Source organism: Hemitrygon akajei, chromosome 3, assembly GCF_048418815.1.
Source record: "Hemitrygon akajei chromosome 3, sHemAka1.3, whole genome shotgun sequence".
In the NCBI taxonomy this organism is placed as follows: Eukaryota; Metazoa; Chordata; class Chondrichthyes; order Myliobatiformes; family Dasyatidae; genus Hemitrygon; species Hemitrygon akajei.
This window is the reverse complement of record NC_133126.1, coordinates 95,758,074-95,781,773: the sequence shown is the minus strand read 5'-3', so window position 1 is coordinate 95,781,773 and position 23,700 is coordinate 95,758,074. Positions and strand designations below refer to the sequence as shown.

Sequence of the window (23,700 nt, the reverse complement as noted above, 5' to 3'; positions counted from 1 at the left end):
GACCCACACTCAACCTTTTAGAAACAGCTTCTTTTCCTCCACTTTCAGATTTCTGGATTGTCCATGAACACTATTCCCCATTTGCACTAGTTATAATATTGCAATTGACAATAATTTTTATGTCCAGCACTGTACTTCTGCCACAAAACAAGAAATTTCTTGGCATATGTCAGTGATAATACACTTAGTCCTGGTGAAGGGTCTTGGCCTAAAACATCAACTGCTTAATTCTCTCCATAGACGCTGCCTGACCTGCTGAGCTCCTCCAGCATTTTGTGTGTGTTACTCTGGAGTTCCAGCATCTGCAGAATCTCTTGTGTTTGATTTTGATTCTGATTCCTCTCCAGTGAATTTATATTGTACTTCCTGAATTGTAGTTTGTCAAAATTTTGTCAAATTTGTCTTCCATTGTCTTGCAAATTCTTAAGGAATACATAGGACATTGGGAAAATGAAACTTAGGTACAAGACATATGTTACAACTTGGCTTTTAACACTATCATCCCTGCAGTACTAATCAACAAGGTTCAAAACCAGGGCCTCTGTACCTCCGTCCGCAATTGTGTCCACAACTTCCTTATCAGGAGACCACAAACACTTCAGATCAGTAATATCATTTCCTCCTTGCTAACAATCAACACAGGCGCACCACAATGATATGTGCTTAGTCTGCTGCTCTACTCCCTCCACGCTCCTGATGTTGTCGCTACACACCGCTCAAACACCGTCTATAAATTCACCAACTTTTGGCAAAATCTCAGATGCTGACCCTCCATTGGTGACATCTTCAGGAAGCAGTCCCTCAGAGAGGCGGCATTAAGAACTCTCACCCTCCATGACGTGCCCCTTTCTCATTATTACCATCGAGAAGGAGGTACAGGAGCCTGAAGACCTACATTTAACATTTTAGAAATACCTCCTTTCCCTTCCCATCATATTTCTGAACGGTTTCAAGAACCCCAGGAGCACTGCCTCGTTATTCCTCTTTACACCATTTACTTACTTTCATAACTTATATTAACTTTTGTTTTGCTCTGTACCGCTGCTGAACAATAAATTTCACAACAAATAGCTACAATAATAAACCTGATTCTGCCTTCAGGAGGAGCCACAAACTTTTTGCACAGGCCCAAAATCTCTTGTTTTTCAAGACGGGGGTCGGAAGTAGGGGAAAGAGTAATTTAAAATAGATTTTATTTTAAACAGAAGTTTAATCCTTGCACAGATGCAGCAATGAAAATGTTAACACTTTGACAGTGTACTAAAAAGCTCCAGCGGTTCACTTCTCACTTCTCTTCCCCCTTACAGTCAGCGATGAGTTCAGAAGACTGTGGCAAGCACCTGTTTGATGTGGTGGACATGGCGCAGAAGCACAACCTGATCATCTCTCAGATCTCTTATCATGGGGAAACCCTGAAGCACATCAACCAGAGGGCCGACGATCTCAGGAGACACAACGAGCTAAAGACTGATATAGTCAAAAGGAAACTCAAGGCGCTCAGTGACCTTTACAGCAACCTCCTGGAGCTCAGCAAAACCAGGTTAGGCAGCGCCCATGCTGAAACGCTGCAGGTGTTGCTCGAATAACATGCTTTGTGGGCCTTCTTAGGCTTGTAGTCAAGAAGGCCTACATCAAATGAACTTGTTCAGATTTGGGAAAACTACCAGCACCCACTCTATCTGGGCTCCTGGTGACCAGGATTTGTTATAAATGAACCTTCCTGGCAATTATCCTTGCAAGCCAAACAAGTGCTACACCAGCCCCTACACCTCCTCCCTCACTACCATTCAGGGTCCCAGACAGTCCTTCCAGGCAGGGTGACACTTTACCTGTGAGTCTGTTGGAGTCATCTATACCAGTGTGGCCTCCCGTATATTGGTGAGCCCCATCCTTTTATTCTGTGGCCTTCTGTCCTCTCCTATCAGATTCCTCCTTCTCCAGCCCTGTATCTCTTTCACCAATTGACTTCCCAGCTCTTTACTTCCCCCTCCCCCTCTCCCGGTTTCACCTATCGCCTACCGCCTTGAACTCCTTCCTCCCCTCCCCCACCTTCTTACTCTGACTTCTCAGCTATTTTTTCCAGTCCTGATTAAGAGTCTTGGCCCAAAACATCGTATGTTTTCTCTTTTCCATAGAGGCTTCCTGGCCTGCTGAGTTCCTCCAGCATTTTGCTGTGTTACCTGTATTTTTGAGACCCACAGTTACCAGAATCTGCTGTTTTTGAGGCTCACAGTGGAATTGCCAAAGCCTGTTGTGTCCGTTGTTGAGATCTCTGGTGTTTAGGGTCCACAGTTAACAGGGTCTTACAGATGTCACTGTGGCTGGGTCCTTCGTACAGATTTACAGTGAGGGGGAGTCCATAACCCAAAGAGATCTGGGAGTCCGTTACCGGAATCCGCTATTGTTGGAGTTCACGGTGACTGGGACTTGATTTTACAGATCCTGGCACTCCCCATACAACCAGTAATGGTGTCAGGTCTTACTGACAGCAATTTCACTTCTCTTGCTAATACAGACAAGCCAGACTGCAGCAGCAGCAGATGTTGTTTGAGTTTTTCCGGGACTGCGAGGAGGAGGAGTCGTGGATCTACGAGAAGTGGCAGCTGGTGCGAACTGCGACGTTAGGGCGTGACATCACCCAGATTGCAGTGTCCATTCAAAAGCACAAGGTACCCACATGGATTCCCGTGGCATGTGATTGGCGAGGATACTGTGAGTTAGCTCACAAGTATAGTGAGCCAGAATCTCCCAATCTCAGTGTGTGATGGGGTTGCTAATCCCACTCCACTGCGTGGAGTAAATGTGAGTGGAATACAGGAGATCATGTGTAACTAATATGACAATTTGACCTGGAGGTGGTGTGGGCATATTAGATGCGTTAGATATGATCCCACAGTGTGGGTAAGCCCGATACAGGAGGTGAGGTCGGTGTGGAGTTAGTCAGTAGACAAGCTCCTATCCTGAAGGCCCAATGATTGTGATGAGTGATCTTGTATCTGAGAGTGTATCAAATGTGTCACCAAGTTCGGATATGGCCCAAGTGCGGAGCGAGTGATACTGAAACAGGTAGATGGTTCACAGACTTTAATGCAAACAGAGTTAGAGGGGAAAGAAAACAATAAACTCTGGGCCAAAGAGGGCCGTTAACTAAAACTCTCAAATGGAAAACAAAGCCTACACTGCGGCTGAAAGGAATAACTAAATATAAAACGAACATCACTAGTCTTCAGTCCGTTGACTCGACTGTCCAATTTCTCAGGCAAGGCCGAATGCAAGCAGGCAGCGAAACGTTGATGTGCTTTGTTCAAGTCTGAACAAGCACTACAACAGAAAGAATGGCGTTAAATACTATTAAAATGAAATGATAATTAGCTGACAGTGCATATTCACGAGTGCATTTGCCGTATCTGCTGCACTGCCGAATCCGTGGATATGACACTGTGATGGAGCAATTAATACCCAAGTATGGAATGGTTGTGTACAGGAAGTGTGATAGTCATGCAAATGGAACCAAGTTGACTCCACCTTGCCGTACTAATTGTATTTTTCCACCAGGCAATGGAGGCTGAGTGTAACTCTCGGCAGTCTATCTGTTTCTCAGTGGTGAGAAAGGGCCAGGAGCTTTGCCAGCAGAACTTGAGCAACAAGAGGGAGATGAAGAAATGGGTGGCCACTCTTCAGAATCAATGGCAGCAACTAAAGGACGAGATGTCGAACTGGCACACACGACTTCAAGCTGCTCTGACGATAAAGCAGGTGAGATCAGAGCCCGATGGAGGAAGCCTTGAGTTGCTCCCAAGTGTCACTGTTAGCTGAAAACACAAGTTCTTGAGTCCAGTAAGTCAGATTGTTAAATCACCAACTATCTCAGATTAAAACCTCTCTTACTTAATGTTAAAACCCCTTCCTAGGTTTGCAACCGCCAACAATCCTTTGAAATATTCCATGTTTGGCCTCTTGGGAATCCCTGAATTTAATTAGCCTACTGCAGGAGGCTGCACTTTTAACTTCTAATGTCTGTAATTTCTTCTACAATTTATGTACATAAAAAAGGGAAGCAAATGGCCTGTAAGAAGCCAAAAATATCACCTAAGTATGGAGGTGGCAGAGAGAGGGAAGGGTATTTATGAACATTTTGCCAGGGTCTTGATAGAAGAGTGGGAATGGTGATGATCATGTACTTATGCTGGAAATACAAGCAAGGATGTAATTCCAAGACTTTATAAGGCATTGGTCACACCACATTCAGAGTGCGGAGAGCAATTTTGGGCTCCATATTTAGCACAGGATGTGCTGGCAGAGGATGTTTCCTGCAGTGAGTGAGTGAGTCTAGGATGAGAGGGCACAGCCTCAGAACAGAGGGACGTCCATTTAGAACAGAGATGAGGAAATTTCTTTTAGCCAGAACGTAATAAATCTGTGGAATTCATTGCCATAAACAGCTATGCAGGCCACCTCATTGGGTATATTTAAAGTGGAGGTTAATAAGTTCTTGATTAGTCAGGGTGTCAGAGGATACAGGGAGAAGGCAGGGGAATGGGACTGAGAGGGGTAATAAATCAGCCATGATGGAATAGTGGAGCAGACTCAATGGACCAAATGGCCTAATTCTGCTCCTATATCTTATGGTCTAAATAGATGAACCATTGGCTTGCCTAAACCAATGGTTTAAGGGATTTGACATCTTTGAATCAGATTCAGAATCAGATTTATTATCACTGACGTGCCATGATATTAGTTGTTTTGCAGCCGCCATACAGTGCAGTATATGCAAATTACTAAAAGTTACAAGAAGAAATGTAAAATAAATGAATAAGTATTTCCAAAAGAGAGCGAGATAGCGAGGTAGTGTTGATGGGCCCATGGACCATTCAAAAATCTGATGGCATAGGGCAAGAAGCTGTTCCTAAAACATTGAAGGTACTTCTCTGGATAAATTACCAGGTCAATGTGAAATATACTCCAAGCTATTAGAAGAGTCAAGGGAGGAACGTGCAAAGGCTGTGTCTATAGTTTTTTCAACCCTTCTGTTTACGAAGTTGTGCTGGAGGACTGCAAATGTGCCATTGCTTAAAAGGGCAGCAAATGCTGAACTAATTGAGTACAGACCCCTAAAGTTAACAACTCTGGTGAGTGAATTATTGGAATCATTTCTGAATGACAATATAAACATTCATTTAGAGCAATGGCCAATCAAGAACAATATTGCTAAATTGTTAACTGCACAGTTTTGCTAAAGGAACTTTTTGTCTGAGAATGGTAATCAAAAATACTGAAAGTCTGAAATAAAAACAGAAAATGTTGGAGAATTCGAGAGGTTGGCAGTGTACATGGAAGTGAAAACAAGATATAATGGTTCAGTTTGAAAACCATCCATCAGATTAGGGAAAGAGAGAAAATGAGAGTCATTTAGTTACAGAGAAGGGAATAGAAAGGTAAATGGACAAAGGATAGGGAAGGCCACGTTCATGATGGTGATGAGCTGCTACTGGTTGATGAGGACAAATAGAAAGGGTGAGAAAACATGAAAAAACAAACATAAAAACAAGAGAATTGCTGGTAATCTGGAGGAACTCAGCAGGACAGGCACATCTATGGGGATGAATAAACAGTCACTGTTTTGGGCTGAGACCCTTCATCGGGTCTGGAAAAGGAATGAACAGAAGCCAGAGAAAGAAGGTGAGGGAGGGGAATGTGTGCAAACTGGTGAGGGTGAGTGAAGGTGAGGTGAGTATGTGGGGAAGTGAGGATGAAGTGAGAAGCTGGCAGGTGATAGATGGAAAGGTAAAAGGCTAGAAAAGAAAGAATCTGACAGGAGAGGACAGTGGACCATGGGAGAAAGGGAAGGAGGAGGGAACCAGAGGGAGGCAATGAGCAAGTGTGGAGAAGAGAAGAGGTAAGCAAACAACAGAATGGTAAATGGAATAAAAGAGAATGAAGGAGAGGGAAGTTGAAAGGATTGGAGGATACCCAGATGGAATATGAAGCATTTATAGCAGTAAAGGAGGCCATGGACAGAAACTCGGAATGGGAATGGGAGGTCGAATCGCGATATAAAAGCTGTGAAGTGCTGACCTTTAGGGAATGACAAACAGTTCAGGTCATGTTAGTAGAGAGAGAAAATCAAAACCTATATTACCTACAGATGATTTACATTAGAACTAACACAAATGGAGAAGGAGAGTTACCTGAAGTGTTTGAATTTGATGTTGAGTCTAGAAGCCTACTACATGCCCTGATCATTATTCCTCAAACGTATATTGGGCCTCCTACAGGAGGTCACAAATGGAAAGATCCCACTGGGAGCATGACAGTGAATTACATTACATTCCTGATTCTGCATCCAACAAGAGGGTGGTGTGCTGTCATTGGTTATCCTTAGCCAGGTTATTGTGCTGTCATTGGTTAGCCTTAGCCAGGTTACTGTGCTGTCATTGGTTATCCTTAGCCAATTTGGTGTGCTGTCATTGGTTAGCCTTAGCCAAGTTACTGTGCTGTCATTGGTTAGCCTTAGCCAGGTTATTGTGCTGTCATTGGTTATCCTTAGCCAGGTTAGTGTGCTGTCATTGGCTGTCCTTAGCCAGGTTATTGTGCTGTCATTGGTTATCCTTAGCCAGCTGATTGTGCTGTCATTGGCTATCCTTAGCCAGGTTGGTGTGTATCTAGTTTATTTATTTTTTCCTCCTTAAATGCATCCACATGCTTTGCATGCATCCAATCAATAGGCATTAGTCTTAGATCTTTCCCACAATTTTGAGTGTTAGGTAAAAAGTTTTCAAAACACCACAAGCTTTTCCTAATACCTACCCTGACTGGCTAAATCTTTACCCTCTTGTCCCAGCTACCCTCACCTCTGTAACTCCATAAGACATAGGAGCAGAATTAGGCCATTAGGTGCACTGAGTCTGCTCCGATGCTTTTTATCCCCTCCTCAACCCCGCTCCCCGGCCTTCTCCCTGTAACCTTTGATGTGTGTCTGATCAAGAGCCTATCAAACTCTGCCTTAAATACACCCAACAACCTGGCCTCCAAAGCCGCCTGTGGTAACAGATTCCACAAATTCAACACCCTCTGGTTAAAGAAATTTCTCCACATCTGTTTTAAATGAATGCCCCTCTAACCTGACCCCCACCATGGGAAACATCTTTTCCAAATTGATTCTGTCTAGGCCTTTCAACATTTGAAAGGTTTCAATGAGATTGCCCCCCCCCCCCACCCTTCCATCCTTCTAAATTCCAGCGAGTGCAAACCCAGAGCCATCAATCACTCCTCATATGATAACCCTTTCATTCCCAGAACCATCCTTGTGAACCTCCTCTGAACCCTCTCCAATGCCAGCACATCTCTTCAAAACTGTTCACCATACTCAAGGTGAGGCCTCGCCCGGGCCTTATAAATCCTCAGCATCACATCACTGCTCTTGTATTCTAGACCCCTTGAAATGAATGCTAACATTGCATTTGCCTTCCTCACCACTGACTCAACCTTCAGGGTGTTCTGCACAAGGACTCCCAAGTCCCTTTGCATCTCAGATTTTTGGATTTTCTCCCCATTTCAAAAATAGTCTGCACGTTTACTTCTTCTACTAAAGTGCACAACCATTCATTATCCAACATTGTATTTCATGTGCCACTTTCTTGCCCATTCTCCTAATCTGTCTGTCCTTTCTGCAGCCTTCCTGTTTCCTCAACACTACCTGCCCCCTACCAATCTTTGTATTATCTGCAAACTTGGCAACAAAACCATCTATTCCATCATCTACATCATTGAAATACAGCATAAAAAGTGGTCCCAACACCGACCCCTGAGGAACACCACTAGTCACTGGCAGCCAACCAGAAAAGGATCCTTTTATTCCCACTCTCTGCCTCCTACCAGTCAGTCAATGCTCTAACCAACCAGCAACTTTCCTGTAAACTTGGTAAACAGCCTCATGTGTGGTGCCTTGTCAAAGGCCTTTGGATAGTCCAAATATACAACATCCATTACATCTCCTTTAACCATCCTACTTGTAATCTCCTCAAAGAATTCCAACAGGTTTGCCAGGTAGGATTTTCCCTTAAGGAAGTTATGTTGATTTTGTCCTATCTTGTCCAGTGTCTCCACTGTCTTAATGCTTCTGAAGAGTTTCCCTGAAGCTTTTCAAATGGTTGCTGAATATTTTTGTATCTATCAAAATGTCTTTTTGATGGTTCATCTGAAAGTAGTATTAAATTTTGTGTTTACTGAAGTTCATGAATTCAGCAGGAGAGTCCAGGTTAATAGGGATGACATCGAGGGATAAGGGATGGAATAACATTGTTGGAAGAGATCTTGGGTTATAACTGGCAGCAGATTTCTCTAATGGCTAATCTGCCTCTTGTCATTTTTACCTCCCAGCAGTTCCAAATATTCTTGTTATTACAAGCATGATCTTCGTGCCTTACTTGTTTCTGAGCAAACTAGGTTCCAATCCTACTTCAGAGATTTGAACAATGCATTATTGATTGATGATTACACTATCAACAGTGCCACATTTACGATTAGTTGGTAAACTAAGCTAAGTCCAGCCTCTCAGACACATTCCAAAGGTTCTGTGAAATCATTCAATGTAACATGGAAATTCTGCCCAGTAATGTTTATCTCTGAGGCATTATTCAGAGTCAGATTTTTACCTTACTGGTACTGGTATTTTTGGTTTTGGAATACTACATCTGATGTGCATATAATTTTGTGAAGCCCTCTGAAATTCTGTGGGTTATGGTGACTGAGGTGTAAATGTCAGGATCGGTTTTATCTGAATGGCAGATTTCTCCATGCCTTGTTCTCAGTACTTCACAGACGTCAATGAGGCCCGCTCGTGGCTGTTTGAGAAACAGCCTCTCATGCAGAGTGAGGATTACGGGAAGGATGAGGCCAGTGCTGAGACACTCCTGCAGCGCCACATGCACCTGATGAAAGAGATTGAAGCCTATTCCAGCGAAGTGAAGAGATTGGAGGACCTGTCGACAGCAGCTGTGCAGCAGGTTCCTTTAACAGCGTGCCAGGTACTTCCTTCACATTTGTACGTGTCAATCACAGAAATCATTTTCAGAGCACATTATTCATCCTGGGTTTTCTGTTTCTTTTGACACCTCCAAAGAAATTGGGTGTTATGCCAGAAGTATCTAACCCAATAAGAGCAGAGATTAGCACAACACTTTGTCTTACCAAGTTCAATTCCTGCAGCTGTCTGTAAGGAGTTTCTACGTTCTCCCCGTAACTACATGGATTTCCTTCTGGTGCTGTGGTTTCCTCCCACAGTCCAAAGATGTAATGGGAGCATCTGTCCTTGACATAAAGGCAGCATTTGAATGAGTGGTGGTAGAAGTCAATGGCATCAAGTGGAAGAAGCGCCAGTAGTTGGAATTACACCTTGCACAAAGGTAGATGGTTTGGTTGTTAGAGTTCTATCAGCTCTGCCCAGGAGTCTCTGAAAGCAACGTGTTAGTCTTGCCCATCTTCAGCTGCTTTATCAACCATCTTCCTTCCATCATAAAGAGCAATGATTGTGCAACATTCAATCCCATTTGTAACTCCTCAGGAAATGAAGCAGAAATGAAGACCTAGTCAGACATGACTGATAAATAATCATCAGACATTTACCATTCCCATTAATAGAGAGTATAGTCTCTTGGTCTTGGTATTCAACAGAATTGCCATTGCTGAGTTCTCTGCTAATCACCCACGTGTAAGACTGAGGTAGGGGTGGGCTGATTAACAGTCAAGAACATATATAACAAAACCAGATACTCGTACTCGTACTCCTTTATATTGACATTGGTCATCTGTAATGGTGTCACAGTAAGGTGCAGTGGAGTCATTGCTGTGGATTAAAATGCTCCTTAGGTAGAATATGTAAATTAGGAATCTCTGCTGGTAATTGAAGGGCATGAATTAGAAAGAGAACATTTTCATTCTGCTCACCCAGTGTTTCCCCCGGCAAATCACGGAGCACTAGAGGCTGGCCGTGTTATTTATGACAGTGGCTTTACACATTATTTACAACAGTAGTATTATACTGTTGTGTATTTAGCCACATGTTGTATATTCACTTTAGGCCATCTTGTACATCCACAGACTATCTCTTTTATGATGCTGGTATTATTTTATGTGCTGTATGTTCTATATGTACCACGAGGAACGTTGTTTAGTTTAACCCTATGCATGTGCACGGTTGAGGAGCATAAACTTGACTGTGACTACACAGAGAATTTGTGAAATATTCCTGCAGTGCTGCTATTTGAGAAATAACAGTGGGCTGACAGGCTGAAGTTCCTGTTTGAGCTTTTGGAAGGTTGGAACGGCTTCTTTAGTTGGAATGGCACTGGGAACTGCTGAGAAATGAGTGTCTTGTTTGCAGGCAGAGACACCAGAGAAGATGGTACCCGAGAGCTGCTCGTCTGATGAAGGAGAAGGATTAGAAATCACAAAGAAAGGTCACCTTCGAGGTAAGATGTGCAAGATGACAGAGGAAAGGCGGGTGATTGGAATTGATGAAATCTGTAGGTATCTTGTAGCTGTGGAGTTTGATCTCTTTAAATTCAATGGTCTCATTGAACTCTGAGCGTCTCAGATCTCTGAAAAAGCAGGGCTGTGCCATAGTGGAGGTCCCATTTGATAATAATCATGGAACTACGATGTTAATTCAATAATAATTTATCTGTCCAATATATTGACATTGGTCATCTATAAAAAGTGCTTGGAAGTACATCCAAGATGGCGGCGCGACGCAGCTTGCAGCGGCCACTCCGGAGCTGATTATCTGTTATTTGTGAAACGGGGTGCCGTGCGCAATCATAATTGGATGAAAAACAGACATGGGAGCACGGAGGAACATCTGGAAATCTCCAGGAAGACCTTCTTCGTTGCTGGTGCTGCTGTGAGGTCCGGGTCTCTGCTGGGAAGAACAGGCCCCCAGTCCTCGGAGTCGCGTTGCCGATGGCCGTTGGCAGGGCCGTCTTAATACACTCGGCAGAGGATGGTGCTCGGAGAAGCTGTGCCGGAGGGGATGGTAGGAGGCTCGGAGATTCGACAGACTTGGAGTCCGCTGCGGTTGGAGCACTTTCAGAGTGTGCTGCGACTGCGAGGCTGAGTCAGGCGGCGCCATGGAAGTCCATAGCGGGGGTATTCCCTTCTGCCACCGGCGTGGGATGATGAGTCTATCGGGACCCTGGGGTCTTGTGGAAACTGTGTGGTGGTTTCTTTTGAACTTATAGTCTTTTAACATCTTTGGACTATTTTTACTGTGCCCATGGTCTGTTTTTTATCAATTATGCTATTGTTTGCACTATTGTAACTATATGTTGTAACTATGTGGTTTTGTGCAGGTCTTGTAGCTTTAGTTTTTGGTCTTGTTTTGTCTGGTGGATTTGGAGCTCCTTTCCGGGGAACGCGCTAAGAGGGTAACGCGATATTAATACACAGCAGCCTCTCCAGACTCTGGATTGGGGATTGCCAAATGTTATGTGGATTTTCTGGTGTAGTCTGTTTTGTCATATGCTTTTGTGTTATCATTCTGGGGGAACATTGTCTCATTTTTTAACTGCATTGCAGTTGTGGTTTCTAAATGGCAATAAACTGAACCTGAATCTGAATAATGGTGTCACAGTAGGGTGCTACGGAGTCATTGTATTACGTTGCAGTGCTACGTGGTAGCCACCCTTCAGTTTCACACTGAGGGCAGTGCGCTGCAATGGAGCAGCTGTGCAGCCGAGCAGCGTCCATGCCCTCAGCCCCACATAGGTCGCCAGTCCCTCTGATATCCCCAGTGTGACTGCCAGTCCCTTTGCCGTCCGCAGTGCAGCGTTGTAGCTCAGTGTGTTCACCCGCGTTACCCGCAATCTCGCGGTTGCTTTACTATACTTGTATCAGGGATTGCTTGCCATAGCCAAATACCTTAATGACTGTCTAGTACCAACTCATCATGTCAGAATAGTCCCTTGAATGGGGCCTCAGAAGGAGATGTGTTGTGAGAACATGATGTCCATTTATTCCACTGAGAGAAACCCTTTCACTTGTCTGTTTGTAGTACCAGAGATCTTCACCCGCTTCAGTGTCAAAGGCTTGCAGAACAGGAAAGCTAAAGACATCAGACAGCCAAGCAAGCAAGAGGAGGTGAGACCGTTTCCTCCACCTTCACTGTTCATTGACAACCCCTCCCTCTTCATCCAGCCTTCACAAACCACCCATCTTCATTCTCTGAATACCAGAAGACATTGGAGCAGAATTAGGCCATTTGGCCCATCAAATCTGTTCCATCACTTAAGCAAGTCTGACCTACTATCCCCCTCAACCTCACTCTCGTGCATTCTCCATGTAACCTTTGATACCCTTCCTGATGGCAAACCGATCAACCTCCAATTTAAATACACCTGATGCTTTGGCTGCCTCTCCCTCTGACTCCCATCACCCTCAGCCTTACTTTCCTTCTCCTCCCTCCCTCCCACTCTCTCACCTCCTCCCTCTCCCCCCAGTCTCTCCCCTCTAGCCCCATCTCGCATCACTATCACTGTCCCCTATTGCCTCCTCACCCTGAACTCTTGCCCTCCCTCTCTCCTCCTTCGCTCCCCCTCTCACTCACCCTTCTCACCCACCCACTCATCCCTTCATTGCCCCCCTCTCTCACCCCCACCTCAGCCATCCTTCTCACCCTCCTCACCCTCCACTCTCACCCCTCTCACCTTTCAGTCTTGTCTCCCACCCTTGTTCCCATCTGACTGCTCTTCCCCTGCACCTTTCTTGTTCCATATAACCATGTAACAATTACAGCACGGAAACAGACCATCTCGGCCCTTCTAGTCCGTGCCAAACGCTTATTCTCACCTAGTCCCACCGACCTGCACTCAGCCCATAACCCTCCATTCCTTTCCTGTCCATATACCTATCCAATTTTACTTTAACTGACAATACCGAACCTGCCTCTACCACTTCTACTGGAAGCTCATTCCACACAGCTATCACTCTCTGAGTAAAGAAATTTCCCCTCATGTTACCCTTAAACTTTTGCCCCCTAACTCTCAACTCATGTCCTCTTGTTTGAATCTCCCCTACTCTCAATGGAAAAAGCCTATCCATGTCAACTTGATCTATCCCCCTCATAATTTTAAATACCTCTATCAAGTCCCCCCTCAACCTTCTATGCTCCAAAGAATAAAGACCTAACTTGTTCAGCCTTTTTCCCCCCTCCCTCTTTCCCCTTCCTCCCCTTCCTCTCTCCAGTCTCCCCTTCTACCCCTCCCTCACTTTCCTCCACTACTCTCAACCCCTCATCCCCATAACTCCTCCCTCTCTCACCTCTGTCCCCTGGCTTGTGACTCACTCTTTGTAAGATCCTGTCTAAAGTGACCGTATTGTGTTCTCCAGATGGGGGCCACTGAAGGCAGCCCATCCCTGAGAGTCAGTAAGCCACGGAGAAGCCACTCAATGCGCCGTGGGACGACAGAGATTCACTATGCTTCACAAACCGTGCCTGATGAGGACTTCAACAGGACGAATATCGAGAGCAGCCAGCAAAGCATTGAATCAACATACACCAATCTCTGCCAGCTAGCTGAGGTGTGGTTCGTAACTCCTCTCCTCCCTTTGTATCCATCTGATTGAATGCTTTCACTTGAAGGATACAGTAGGTGAGGGGTATGTTCCTCGCCGTTCCGCAGGTGTCGGTGGTGGACCCACTACTTTTTACATTGCATGTGAATGATCTGGATGATAGAATTGATGGCTTTGTGGCCAAGTTACAGATGGTTGGTAGCGTTGAGGGAGCAGAAGGACTTGGACAGGTTGGGAGAATGGGCAAAGAGATGGCAGGTGTAGTACAGTGTGATCATGCACTTTGGTAGCAGGAATAAAGGCACGGGCTACTTTCTAAATGGGGAGAAAAATCAGAAAGGGGACTTGGGAGTTCTCGTGCAAGATTCCCTAAAGACTAACTCACAGGTTGTGTCCGTGGTGAGGAAGACAAGTGTAACTTATCATTCATTTTGAGAGGACTAGAATATAAAAGCAAGGATGTGGTGCCGAGGCTATATAAGCTATTGGTCAGACCTCATTTGGAGTATTGTCTGCAGTTTTGGGCCCTTATCAAAGAAACGATATGCTGGCATTGGGTTGGGTCCAGAGGAGGTTCACAAAAATAGTCCTGGGAATTTAAAAGTTAATATATGAGCAGCATTTGATGGCTCTGGGCCTGTACTCGATGAATTGGGGGGCGGGGGGGAGGTGGAATGGGGATGAATAGAAGAATGGGAAGGAATCATTGAAACCTTGAGATAGAACCTCCTTTGATTGGGGTTGACCATGGCTGCTGTCTCCACAAACCAGGGAAGTATGATATGGAGAGCAAGCTGTTGACCACGCACTGGATGCCCTCTCTACACAGCTGATGAACCCAAAGGATCGGCAGAGACTGACGCAGTTTGGCACCACCAGCAGTGTCGCAGGAGTTGCCAGTCAGTGTTGAACTCAACATAGGAGCCTTAGGAACTCCAGCTTTGGGATTTTCCTCAGGGTTTACTCCTGAAACCTTCCCAATGAGTGGGTATGGCGACAAGACAACAGAAGTTTGAGATCAGACTTTTCCTTCTCCTCGATAAGCTGCCAATCACAGCTGATGAGCCCCATCTGCCCAAATACAACCTACTGAAAATGTAAATTCCTGCATTGAGTGGACATAGAGAAGATGTTCCAGTAATGGGAGAGTCTAGGACCAGAGAGAGCAGCCGCAGAATAAAAGGATATTCTGTTGCAGGAATTTCTTTAGTCAGAGAATGGTGAATTCATTGCCACAAATGGCTGTAGAGGTTAATTCTTGGGTATATTTAAAGCGGAGGTTGACAGATTCTTGATTAGCAAGGTAGCAAAGGTTATGGGAAGAAAGCAGGAGAACAGGGATGAGATGGAATATAGATCAGCAATGGTAGTATAGACTTGACGGGCTGAATAGACTAATTTTTCTCCCTTGTTTAGTTATATTATGATGTGACGGCCAAAATGTATTTCTTTGCTGAGTCTGCCAGATTACCAACATCCTGCTCAGGGTAAGAAGCTGGTTTCAAAAGTCAAGTGCCAGGTATGTTGATAACATGACCCATCCACTGAAGCTGATTGAACCTAGCAGTCTGGACTGGGAGAGGATGTTAATGACGTTGCTTTGCTTACCCTGCTAATTAGTCTGGAAGGCCTTGTGGAGTTAGTGCTGGGTGTACGTTAAGGTAGGTAGTGTACTGTAGGTAGTGCATTGAGGGTAGTGATGTACATGGCATTGAAAGGCATTCTCTGATCTTGGTCATGTGTGCAAGGTCATTGTCCTTCTTGTGGGTTAGCATCCAGATGCAACCTGGCTACAAGCCTTCCTCCAGTTGTGTTGGTTTACCAAGGAACTGGTGGCTTGCCTGCATCAATTTTCTGCCATTAATGGGTTGTCTCTGTTTGTCCATCTGCTCAAATGTAATGTCAGTTTCTGTGCTTCTTACTATAGTACCTTCATCTTCTTGCTGTTGTTCCACCCAACTCTAGGCCAGAAGGAAAGCCTTGCAGGAGAAGATCCATCTGCACCAGATCTATAACACCTGCAATGACTTCATCTCCTGGATGAATGACAGGGAGAATGGTTTCAAAAATTTTGAGCCCAATGCAAACAACATGGAAGTCATGCAGAGGAAATATGAGGTGTGTTGACATGCATAGCACATCCTGTCCATCTCTTGATGTTTTCTTTGACTTTTTATAGCTCCTGATTTTCCTCTGAGTCTCCATACCCTTTGTCTGACTGCACCTCTCATCACAGTTTGTATCACTATTAACAATTCTCTGTAGGCAAGCTCAGTAACTACTGCACCCACCCCACTTCAACCCACCAATCATACTCTCAATATATCTATATATACATAGAACATAGAACAATACAGCACAGTACAGGCCCTTCAGCCCACAATGTTGTGCTAACCCTTAAACCCTGCCTCCCATAAAACCCATTAAATTTCTCCATATACCTATCTAGTAGTCTATTAAATTTCACTAGTGTATCTGCCTTCACCAATGACTCAGGCAGTGCATTCCATGCACCAACCACTCCCTGAGTAAAAAGCCTTCCTCTAATATCCCCCTTGAACTTTCCACCCCTTCCCTTAATGCCATGCCCTCTTGTGTTGAGCAGTGGTGCCCTGGGGAAGAGGTGCTGGCTGTCCACTCTATCTATTCCTCTTAATGTCTTGTATATCTCTATCATGTCTCCTCTCATCCTCCTCTCCAAAGAGTAAAGCCCTACCTCCCTTAATCTCTGATCATAATCCATACTCTCTAAACCAGGCAGCATCCTGGTAAATCTTCTCTGTACCCTTTCCAATGCTTCCACATCCTTCCTATAGTGAGGCGACCAGAACTGGACACAGTACTCCAAGTGTGGCCTAACCAGAGTTTTATAGAGCTGCATCATTACCCCACAACTCTTAAACTCTATTCCTTGACTTATGAAAGCTAACACCCCATAAGCTTCCTTAACTACCCTATCTACCTGTGAGGCAACTTTCAGGGATCTGTGGACATGTACCCCCAGATCCCTCTGTTCCTCCACACTACCAAGTATTCTGCCATTTACTTTGTACACTGCCTTGGAGTTTGTCCTTCCAAACTGTACCACCTCACACTTCTCCGGGTTGAACTCCATCTACCACTTCTCAGCCCACTTCTGCATCCTATCAATGTCTCTCTGCAATCTTCAACAATCTTCAACACTATCCACAACACCACCAACCTTTGTGTTGTCTGCAAACTTGCCAACCCACCCTTCTACCCCCACATCCAGGTCGTTTTGTGGGACACCACTAGTCACAACCCTCCAATCCAAATGTACTCCCTCCATGACTCTCTGCTTTCTACTGGCAAAACAATTCTGAATCTACCTGGCCAAACTTCCCTGAATCCCATGCCTACAATATGATTTTCCTAGTCACCGTAAGGTTATTACCACTAACAAGGGTGGTTTCATATTTCAGGATTTCTTGATGGAGTTGGCTGCTGGGAAAGGCCGACTGGATGAAGTCAATCAAATGGTGGAGGATTTTATGAAAGGCAAACACAGCAAGAATCAGGAAATCCTGGCAAAACTACAGGAAATTCAGAAAAGGTAACCAGTATACTGTCCACTCAGTTGAAGATCAGGAGTGTGGCTTCACACATGCCCTATGTCATGTCGAGTGGAAAGCTTTAGATGTTCCAGACCGTGTAACCATTGTCACAGAGAGGGGGCTTTCAGCATATGAGTTGAACACAAAATATAGGATACGCTCCTTGGCAGCAGGGAGGTGATATTATGCAAATGAGACAATTGTTTCTCTCAGATTAACATAAAAGATCCATTAGCTAAGTTGCAGAGTTCTCCCCAGTGCCGACAGTAAACAGTTGATGCTTTGGGCTGGAAACGTTGGCTGTACTCTTTTCCATAGATGATGCCTGGCCTGCTGAGTTCCTCCAGAATTACGTGTGTGTGTTGCTGTCAGGATACATAACGGCTTGGCATAGCAACTGTTCTGCATGTGACCACAAGGAAGTGCAGAGAGTTATGAGCAAGCTCAGCACATCACGGGAACCAGCCTCCCCTCTATGGACTCTGTCTTTACGTATCACTGCCTCAGTAAAGCATACAACATAATTAGACCCCACTCTGTCTGGACATCCTCTCTTTTCCCCTCTCCCATTGGGCAGAAGATACAAAAGCCTGAAAGCACTTTCAAGGACAGCTTCTACCCCTTTATCATCAGACTCTTGAATGGATCTATTGGACGATAAGATGGGCTCTTGGCCTCACAATCTACCTCATTATGATCTTGCATTTTTTCATTCACTTTTTTGGTAGTTTTAAATACTATACATCAACAAAAAGTAGTGGATATAGCCCAGTATGTTATGGGTAAAGCCTTCACCATCAAGTGCTGTCACAGAGAAGCAGCATTTGTCATCAGGGACCTCCACCATCCAGGCTACGCTCTCTTCTTGCTGCTGCCATCAGGAAGGAGGTAAAGGAACCTCAGGACCTGCACCACCAGGTTCAGGAACATTTACTACACCTCAACCAGAGGCGACAACTTCACTTGCCCATCACTGAACTGGACTCACTTTCAAGGACTCTTCATCTCATGTTCTTAATACATATTGCTTATTTATTTATTATTAATATTATTGTTACTTTTTCCTGTTTGTTTTTGTATTTGCAAAGTTAGTTTGTTTTGCATGCTGTTTGTTGTCCACTCTGCTGGGTGTGGCCTCTCACTGACTCTATTGTGTTTCTTGTGCTTTCTGTGAATGCCCACAAGAAAATGAACATCAGGGTTGTGTATGACAACATATACGTACTTTTGAACTTTATTCTGTACTGTTATTGTTTCACTTATTCTGTCTCAAAGCACTGTGTGATGACTTGATCTGTGTGAACAGTATTCAAGACAAGCTTTTCACCGTTTCTTGGTGCCTGTGATGATAATGAACCAATAGCAATCTATGCCAATACCGTTTATGGGCTCTTACTGTGCACAGTTCGCCCACCACTACATTACAACATACAGGACATTTCAGAACTATCTCACTGGTTGGTATGACAGCATGAAAATACTTCCAAATATTGTTTTTATTATCAAAATCAGAATCGAAAACATGTTTAGTCATGAAATATGCTGTTTTGTGGCAACAGTACGTGCAATGCATAAAAAGAACTATAAATTACAACAATAAATAAATAAATTATATAGGTGAAATATATAGTTTCTAAAACACTAAGTGTGTGTCTTCGGGCTCCTGTACCTCAGTCTTGATGGGCACAATGAGAAGAGGGCATGTCCTGGGCGACAGAGGTCCTTACTGATGGATGCCACCCCTTTGAGGTGTCACCTTTTGAATCTGTGCTTGATGCTGGGGAGGCTAGTGTCCATGATAGAGCTGGCTGAGGTTGCAACTTTTTTCCAAATCCTGTACAGTGGCCTCTTCGTGCCAGACGGTGATGCACCCAGTTAGAATGCTCTCCATGGTACATCTGTAAAATTTTGCAGAAGCCTTTGATGACATATCAAGTCTCCTCGAACACTTAATAAATATAGCCACAGTCATGTCTTCTTTGTAATTGCACCAATATGTTGGGCTCAGAATAGATCTTCAGAGATATTGACACCCAGGAATTTAAAACTGCTCACCCTTTCCACTGCTGACAAGGACTGGTGTGTGTTCCTTTGACTTACCCTTCCTGAAGTCCACAATGAATTCCTTAGTTTTACTGATGTTGTTTCACCAGCACTCAGCCAGCTGACCTACCTCACTCCTGTACGTCTCCTCGTCACCATCTGAAATTCTGCCAACAATAGTTGTGTCATTGGCAAATTTATAGATGCCATTTGAGCTGTGCCTAACCGCATTTAGGGTTCCCAACCTGGGGTCCACGGACCCCTCGGTTAATGGTAGAGGTCCATGGCATAAAAAAGGCTAGGAACCCCTGGTATAGTGAGAGAGTAGAGCAGTAGGCTAAACACACATCCTTGAGGTGTGCCAGTGTTGATTGCTAGCCAGGAGGAAGTGTTATCTCTGATTCGCACAGACTCTGATTTCTCAATGAGGAAATCAAGGATCCAATTGCTGAGAGAGGTAGAAAGAGCTTGTTGATTAGAACTGAGGGTACGATTATATTAAACGCTGGGCTGTAATCAATAAACGGAAGTCTGTTCTTCATTATTATTTAACTAACATTGGCTTATTTAAACAGCCACAGTGAAAGGATCTTGACTTAAACCTTAGAATATCCTTGTGATCTGTTTCCAGGTGGTCTGTAATGTTGAAATTGAAGGAGGAGAAGGGAAAGGAACTGATCGGTACAGCTGATGTCAAATCATTTCTCCAGAAGTGCCAGGATACATCAGCGCTGCTGCAAGACAAACTCACCCTGCTGTCCATCCCTGATACAAGCAAAAATCTGGTGGCAATTGACAATGCGAGGAGTATGCAAATGGTCTCTGACCGGGAAATCCAGTCACTGGAGGGCAGAATCCAATACCTGAGCAAAATGGCTGACTCGTATGTAACTTCTGGTTTTTTGCTGCATTTTCCTTCTCCATCACGTTTCCTTTTTCAAAATGACGAGATTTTTATGTTGAAGATTGCAATGCTTAGGTTTGGATACTCAAAGCCAGCATTATACTCAGGGCAGTTAGATCTGAGGAAATCTTTTTCGACTTTCCAAATCTACAGGGGAGGTAAAACAAAGACCGAGTGAAAAGGAAAGGTTCCTTTATATTATCTTAAACATTATCAGAGCAGGCCAGTTTATAATGCGCTTAGCTCAACCAATCAGGCCAGTTTACAATGCGCGTGGCTCAACCAATCAGCGTGATATTCACATCCAGAAACGTGCAGATGTGTACGGTACAGGGGATGGGTTTAGGATACTGGTGAAGACCTACATGCACTGAAATCATGGTCCTCTGGTGGAGGGAGTGAATATGTAGAAAGGTGGATTCACTGCCAGCCAAGGAAGATAACTTGTCCTCGGTAGTGTCAAACCTCCTGAGTGCAATTGCTGTCAGACTCGCCCAGTTAAGTGTTTATTTCTCCTTGAGCATCTGAAGTACCTCACAGATGGTGAGAAGCCTTTAGGGAATTGGATGGTGAGTTACTTTCCACTTTCCACAGAATACCCAACCTCTGAACTCCTCCAGAATTATGTGGCTGTTAAGCAGGGCAGCATAATGGCACAACAGATAGTACTGTTGACTCACAACTCTAACTGTTAGGTTCAATCCTGATATCAGATGCTGTCTCTGTGGCGTTTGCATGATCTCCCCGTAACTGAATGGGTTTTTACCAGGCACTCAGGATTTATGCACATGCCAAAGATGTCCCAGTAGCTACTGGAATGCCAGCAGAATCAAAGGGTTAATGATGGGCATCTGTGAGAGATTAACTGTACAGGTTACAGAGAAATATTGCACTGGAGGCTCTCTTCCGCTGAAGACCAGAAGAGATCAGATGGGAATCTCCCCTGTGCTGCAATAAGCCAGTAAGTCAATAGGTTTCTGGTCAGTGGAGATACCAGGCTATTGCTGATATTGCTTCCGTTCCTCACGGAAGGTTAGTTAAGAAGGTTCAAACATTTGGTATTAATACTGAAGTAGTAAAATGGATTCAACAGCGGCTGGATGGGAGATGCCAGAGAGTAGTGGTGGATAACTGTTTGTCAGGTTAGAGGCCGGTGACTAGTGGTGTGCCTCATGGATCTGTACTGGGTCCAATGTTGTTTGTCATATACATTAATGATCTGGATGATGGGGTGGGGAATTGGATTAGTAAGTATGCAGATGATACAAAGATAGGTGGTGTTGTGGATAATGAAGTAGGTTTTCAAAGCTTGCAGAGAGATTTAGGCCAGTTAGAAGAGTGGGCTGAACGATGGCAGATGGAGTTTAATGCTGATAAGTGTGAGGTGCTACATTTTGGTAGGAATAATCCAAATAGGACATACATGGTAAATGGTAGGGCATTGAAGAATGCAGAAGAACAGAGTGATCTAGGAATAATGGTGCATAGTTCCCTGAAGGTGGAATCTCATGTGGATAGGGTGGTGAAGAAAGCTTTTGGTATGCTGGCCTTTATAAATCAGAGCATTAAGTATAGGAGTTGGGATGTAATGTTCAAATTGTACAAAGCATTGGTAAGGCCGAATTTGAAGAATTGTGTACAGTTCTGGTCACCGAATTATAGGAAAGATGTCAACAAAATAGAGAGAGTACAGAGGAGATTTACTAGAATGTTACCTGGGTTTCAGCACCTAAGTTACAGGGAAAGGTTGAACAAGTTAGGTCTTTATTCTTTGGAGCGTAGAAGGTTGAGGGGGGACTTGATAGAGGTATTTAAAATTATGAGGGGGATAGATAGAGTTGACATGGATAGGCTTTTTCCATTGAGAGTAGGGGAGATTCAAACAAGAGGACATGAGTTGAGAGTTAGGGGGCAAAAGTTTAGGGGCAACGCAAGGGGGAATTTCTTTTTTCAGGGAGTGGTAGCTGTTGTGGAATGAGCTTCCAGTAGAAGTGGTAGAGGCAGGTTCAATATTGTCATTTAAAGTAAAATTGTATAGGTATGTGGACAGGAAGGGAATGGAAGGTTATGGGCTGAGTGCAGGTCGGTGGGACTAGGTGAGAGTAAGCGTTTGGCACAGACTAGAAGGGCTGAGATGGCCTGTTTCAGTGCTGTAATTGTTATATGGTTATATGGTTCTCAGTGGTGATACCAGGATATCACTGGTGGCTTCTGGTCAGTAAACAAACCTTAGTCATTCAGTCTTCTTGACACCATATCATCCCCTGCTGAAGTTTGTCTTAGTCTTGCTACAAGGTGGCAAAAATTATTTCACTAACTAAATAATTATTTATTTTATTTGCGATATAGTTCAGAACAGGCCCTTCTGGCCCCATGAGTTATGCCACCCAGCACTTCACCTATTTAAACCCTAGCCTAATCACAGGACAATTTACAATGACCAATTAACCTGCTAACCGGTACGTCTTTGGAGTGCGGGAGGAAACTGGAGCACCTGGAGGAGACCTGTGCATTCACAGGAAGGATGTACAAGCTGAACTCTGGACTCTGATGCCCGATCTCTAAAGGTGCCGTGCTAACAGAGCCATGAATGGACTTTGTGCACTGCAGAGTCCTCTCTGAAGATGACCAAACAGCATTAGGACAGAGAGATCACTAAGGAGAAAAAGGAAAAAGATACCTGGGCAAAATGTACTTCTGGATGAAAAAGGCTGAAATAATTGAGCTATCACAAACACAACTAGCTTCCTTTGTTCAGTTACATCCTGCTAGTGGAACATTTCTGTCTATATTCCCGTTGACTAAGATTTGGTAAAAGGTCCTTAATACCACACTCTGCCAAATGCTGTCAAGAACAATCATTTTTACTCCATCTCTTTAGTTCCTGTTGGGACCAAGGGTGTAATGAGATCTGGATCTGGTGTTACTGGCAAAACCCAAGCCAAGCCTCAGTGTGAAAGGTGTGTAAATGCCACAATATCTTAAGTGCAGCAGCCATTCGCCAAATTGGATTCATTTTTGTGGATAGACTACAGCTGAACAATGTTTCACACTTACTGTAGCTGTACTGGAACAGCTTGGTCAGAAATACTGTTAATTCTAGAAATGGGATGTAGACTGACCTTGTAGTCTTTTCTGTAACTAGTCCCTTCAGCTGTTTCTTAATGGCAGGGGGAAATGCATCGAATTGACTGAAGGCTAGCTTTTGTGATGTGTGAAAGCTTGGGAGGAGATTGATCAAACATCCACTCAGGAACTCTGGCTGAAGAAAGGTGTCAATGCATCAGCCTCATCTAGTTCACTCCCAGGTTGTCGTTGTATGTGGGGACACACTAAGTTTTTCCCTCCAGTTTGCACTTTAACTGTCTTTAGCTGTTTGCAGGTGGATATGGCAGACTACTGAGCTTTAATTTGGTCTGACAATTGTATACGACTTTCGCTATTTAACATTGAAGAAGTCCAGTTCATATTTAGGTCTGGTGGGTAGTGCTGCTGATATTGCTATTGCATTGAACGGGGTTGGTCCTCTGGCTTGATGGAATGATAAAATGAGGTATAAGATGAAATGCAAGTCTTCTGCTGACAGCTTGCTCACTGAACTCAACTCCT

At 44.2% G+C, this 23,700-nt stretch overlaps 1 protein-coding gene across 1 annotated transcript in view; it reads left to right on the top strand.

Annotated features, from left to right (window-relative positions):
* The window catches only part of sptbn5 (spectrin, beta, non-erythrocytic 5), a 282,529-nt gene that overhangs the window by 32,600 nt on the left and 226,229 nt on the right, over positions 1-23,700 (top strand). Inside the window, exons 9-18 of the mRNA XM_073040383.1 lie at positions 1,308-1,540; positions 2,516-2,669; positions 3,556-3,756; positions 8,811-9,026; positions 10,382-10,469; positions 12,050-12,135; positions 13,384-13,575; positions 15,535-15,687; positions 17,013-17,143; positions 19,819-20,070. Coding sequence (XP_072896484.1) covers positions 1,308-1,540; positions 2,516-2,669; positions 3,556-3,756; positions 8,811-9,026; positions 10,382-10,469; positions 12,050-12,135; positions 13,384-13,575; positions 15,535-15,687; positions 17,013-17,143; positions 19,819-20,070 — 1,706 coding nt within the window. The remainder of the gene's footprint in view (positions 1-1,307; positions 1,541-2,515; positions 2,670-3,555; positions 3,757-8,810; positions 9,027-10,381; positions 10,470-12,049; positions 12,136-13,383; positions 13,576-15,534; positions 15,688-17,012; positions 17,144-19,818; positions 20,071-23,700) is intronic.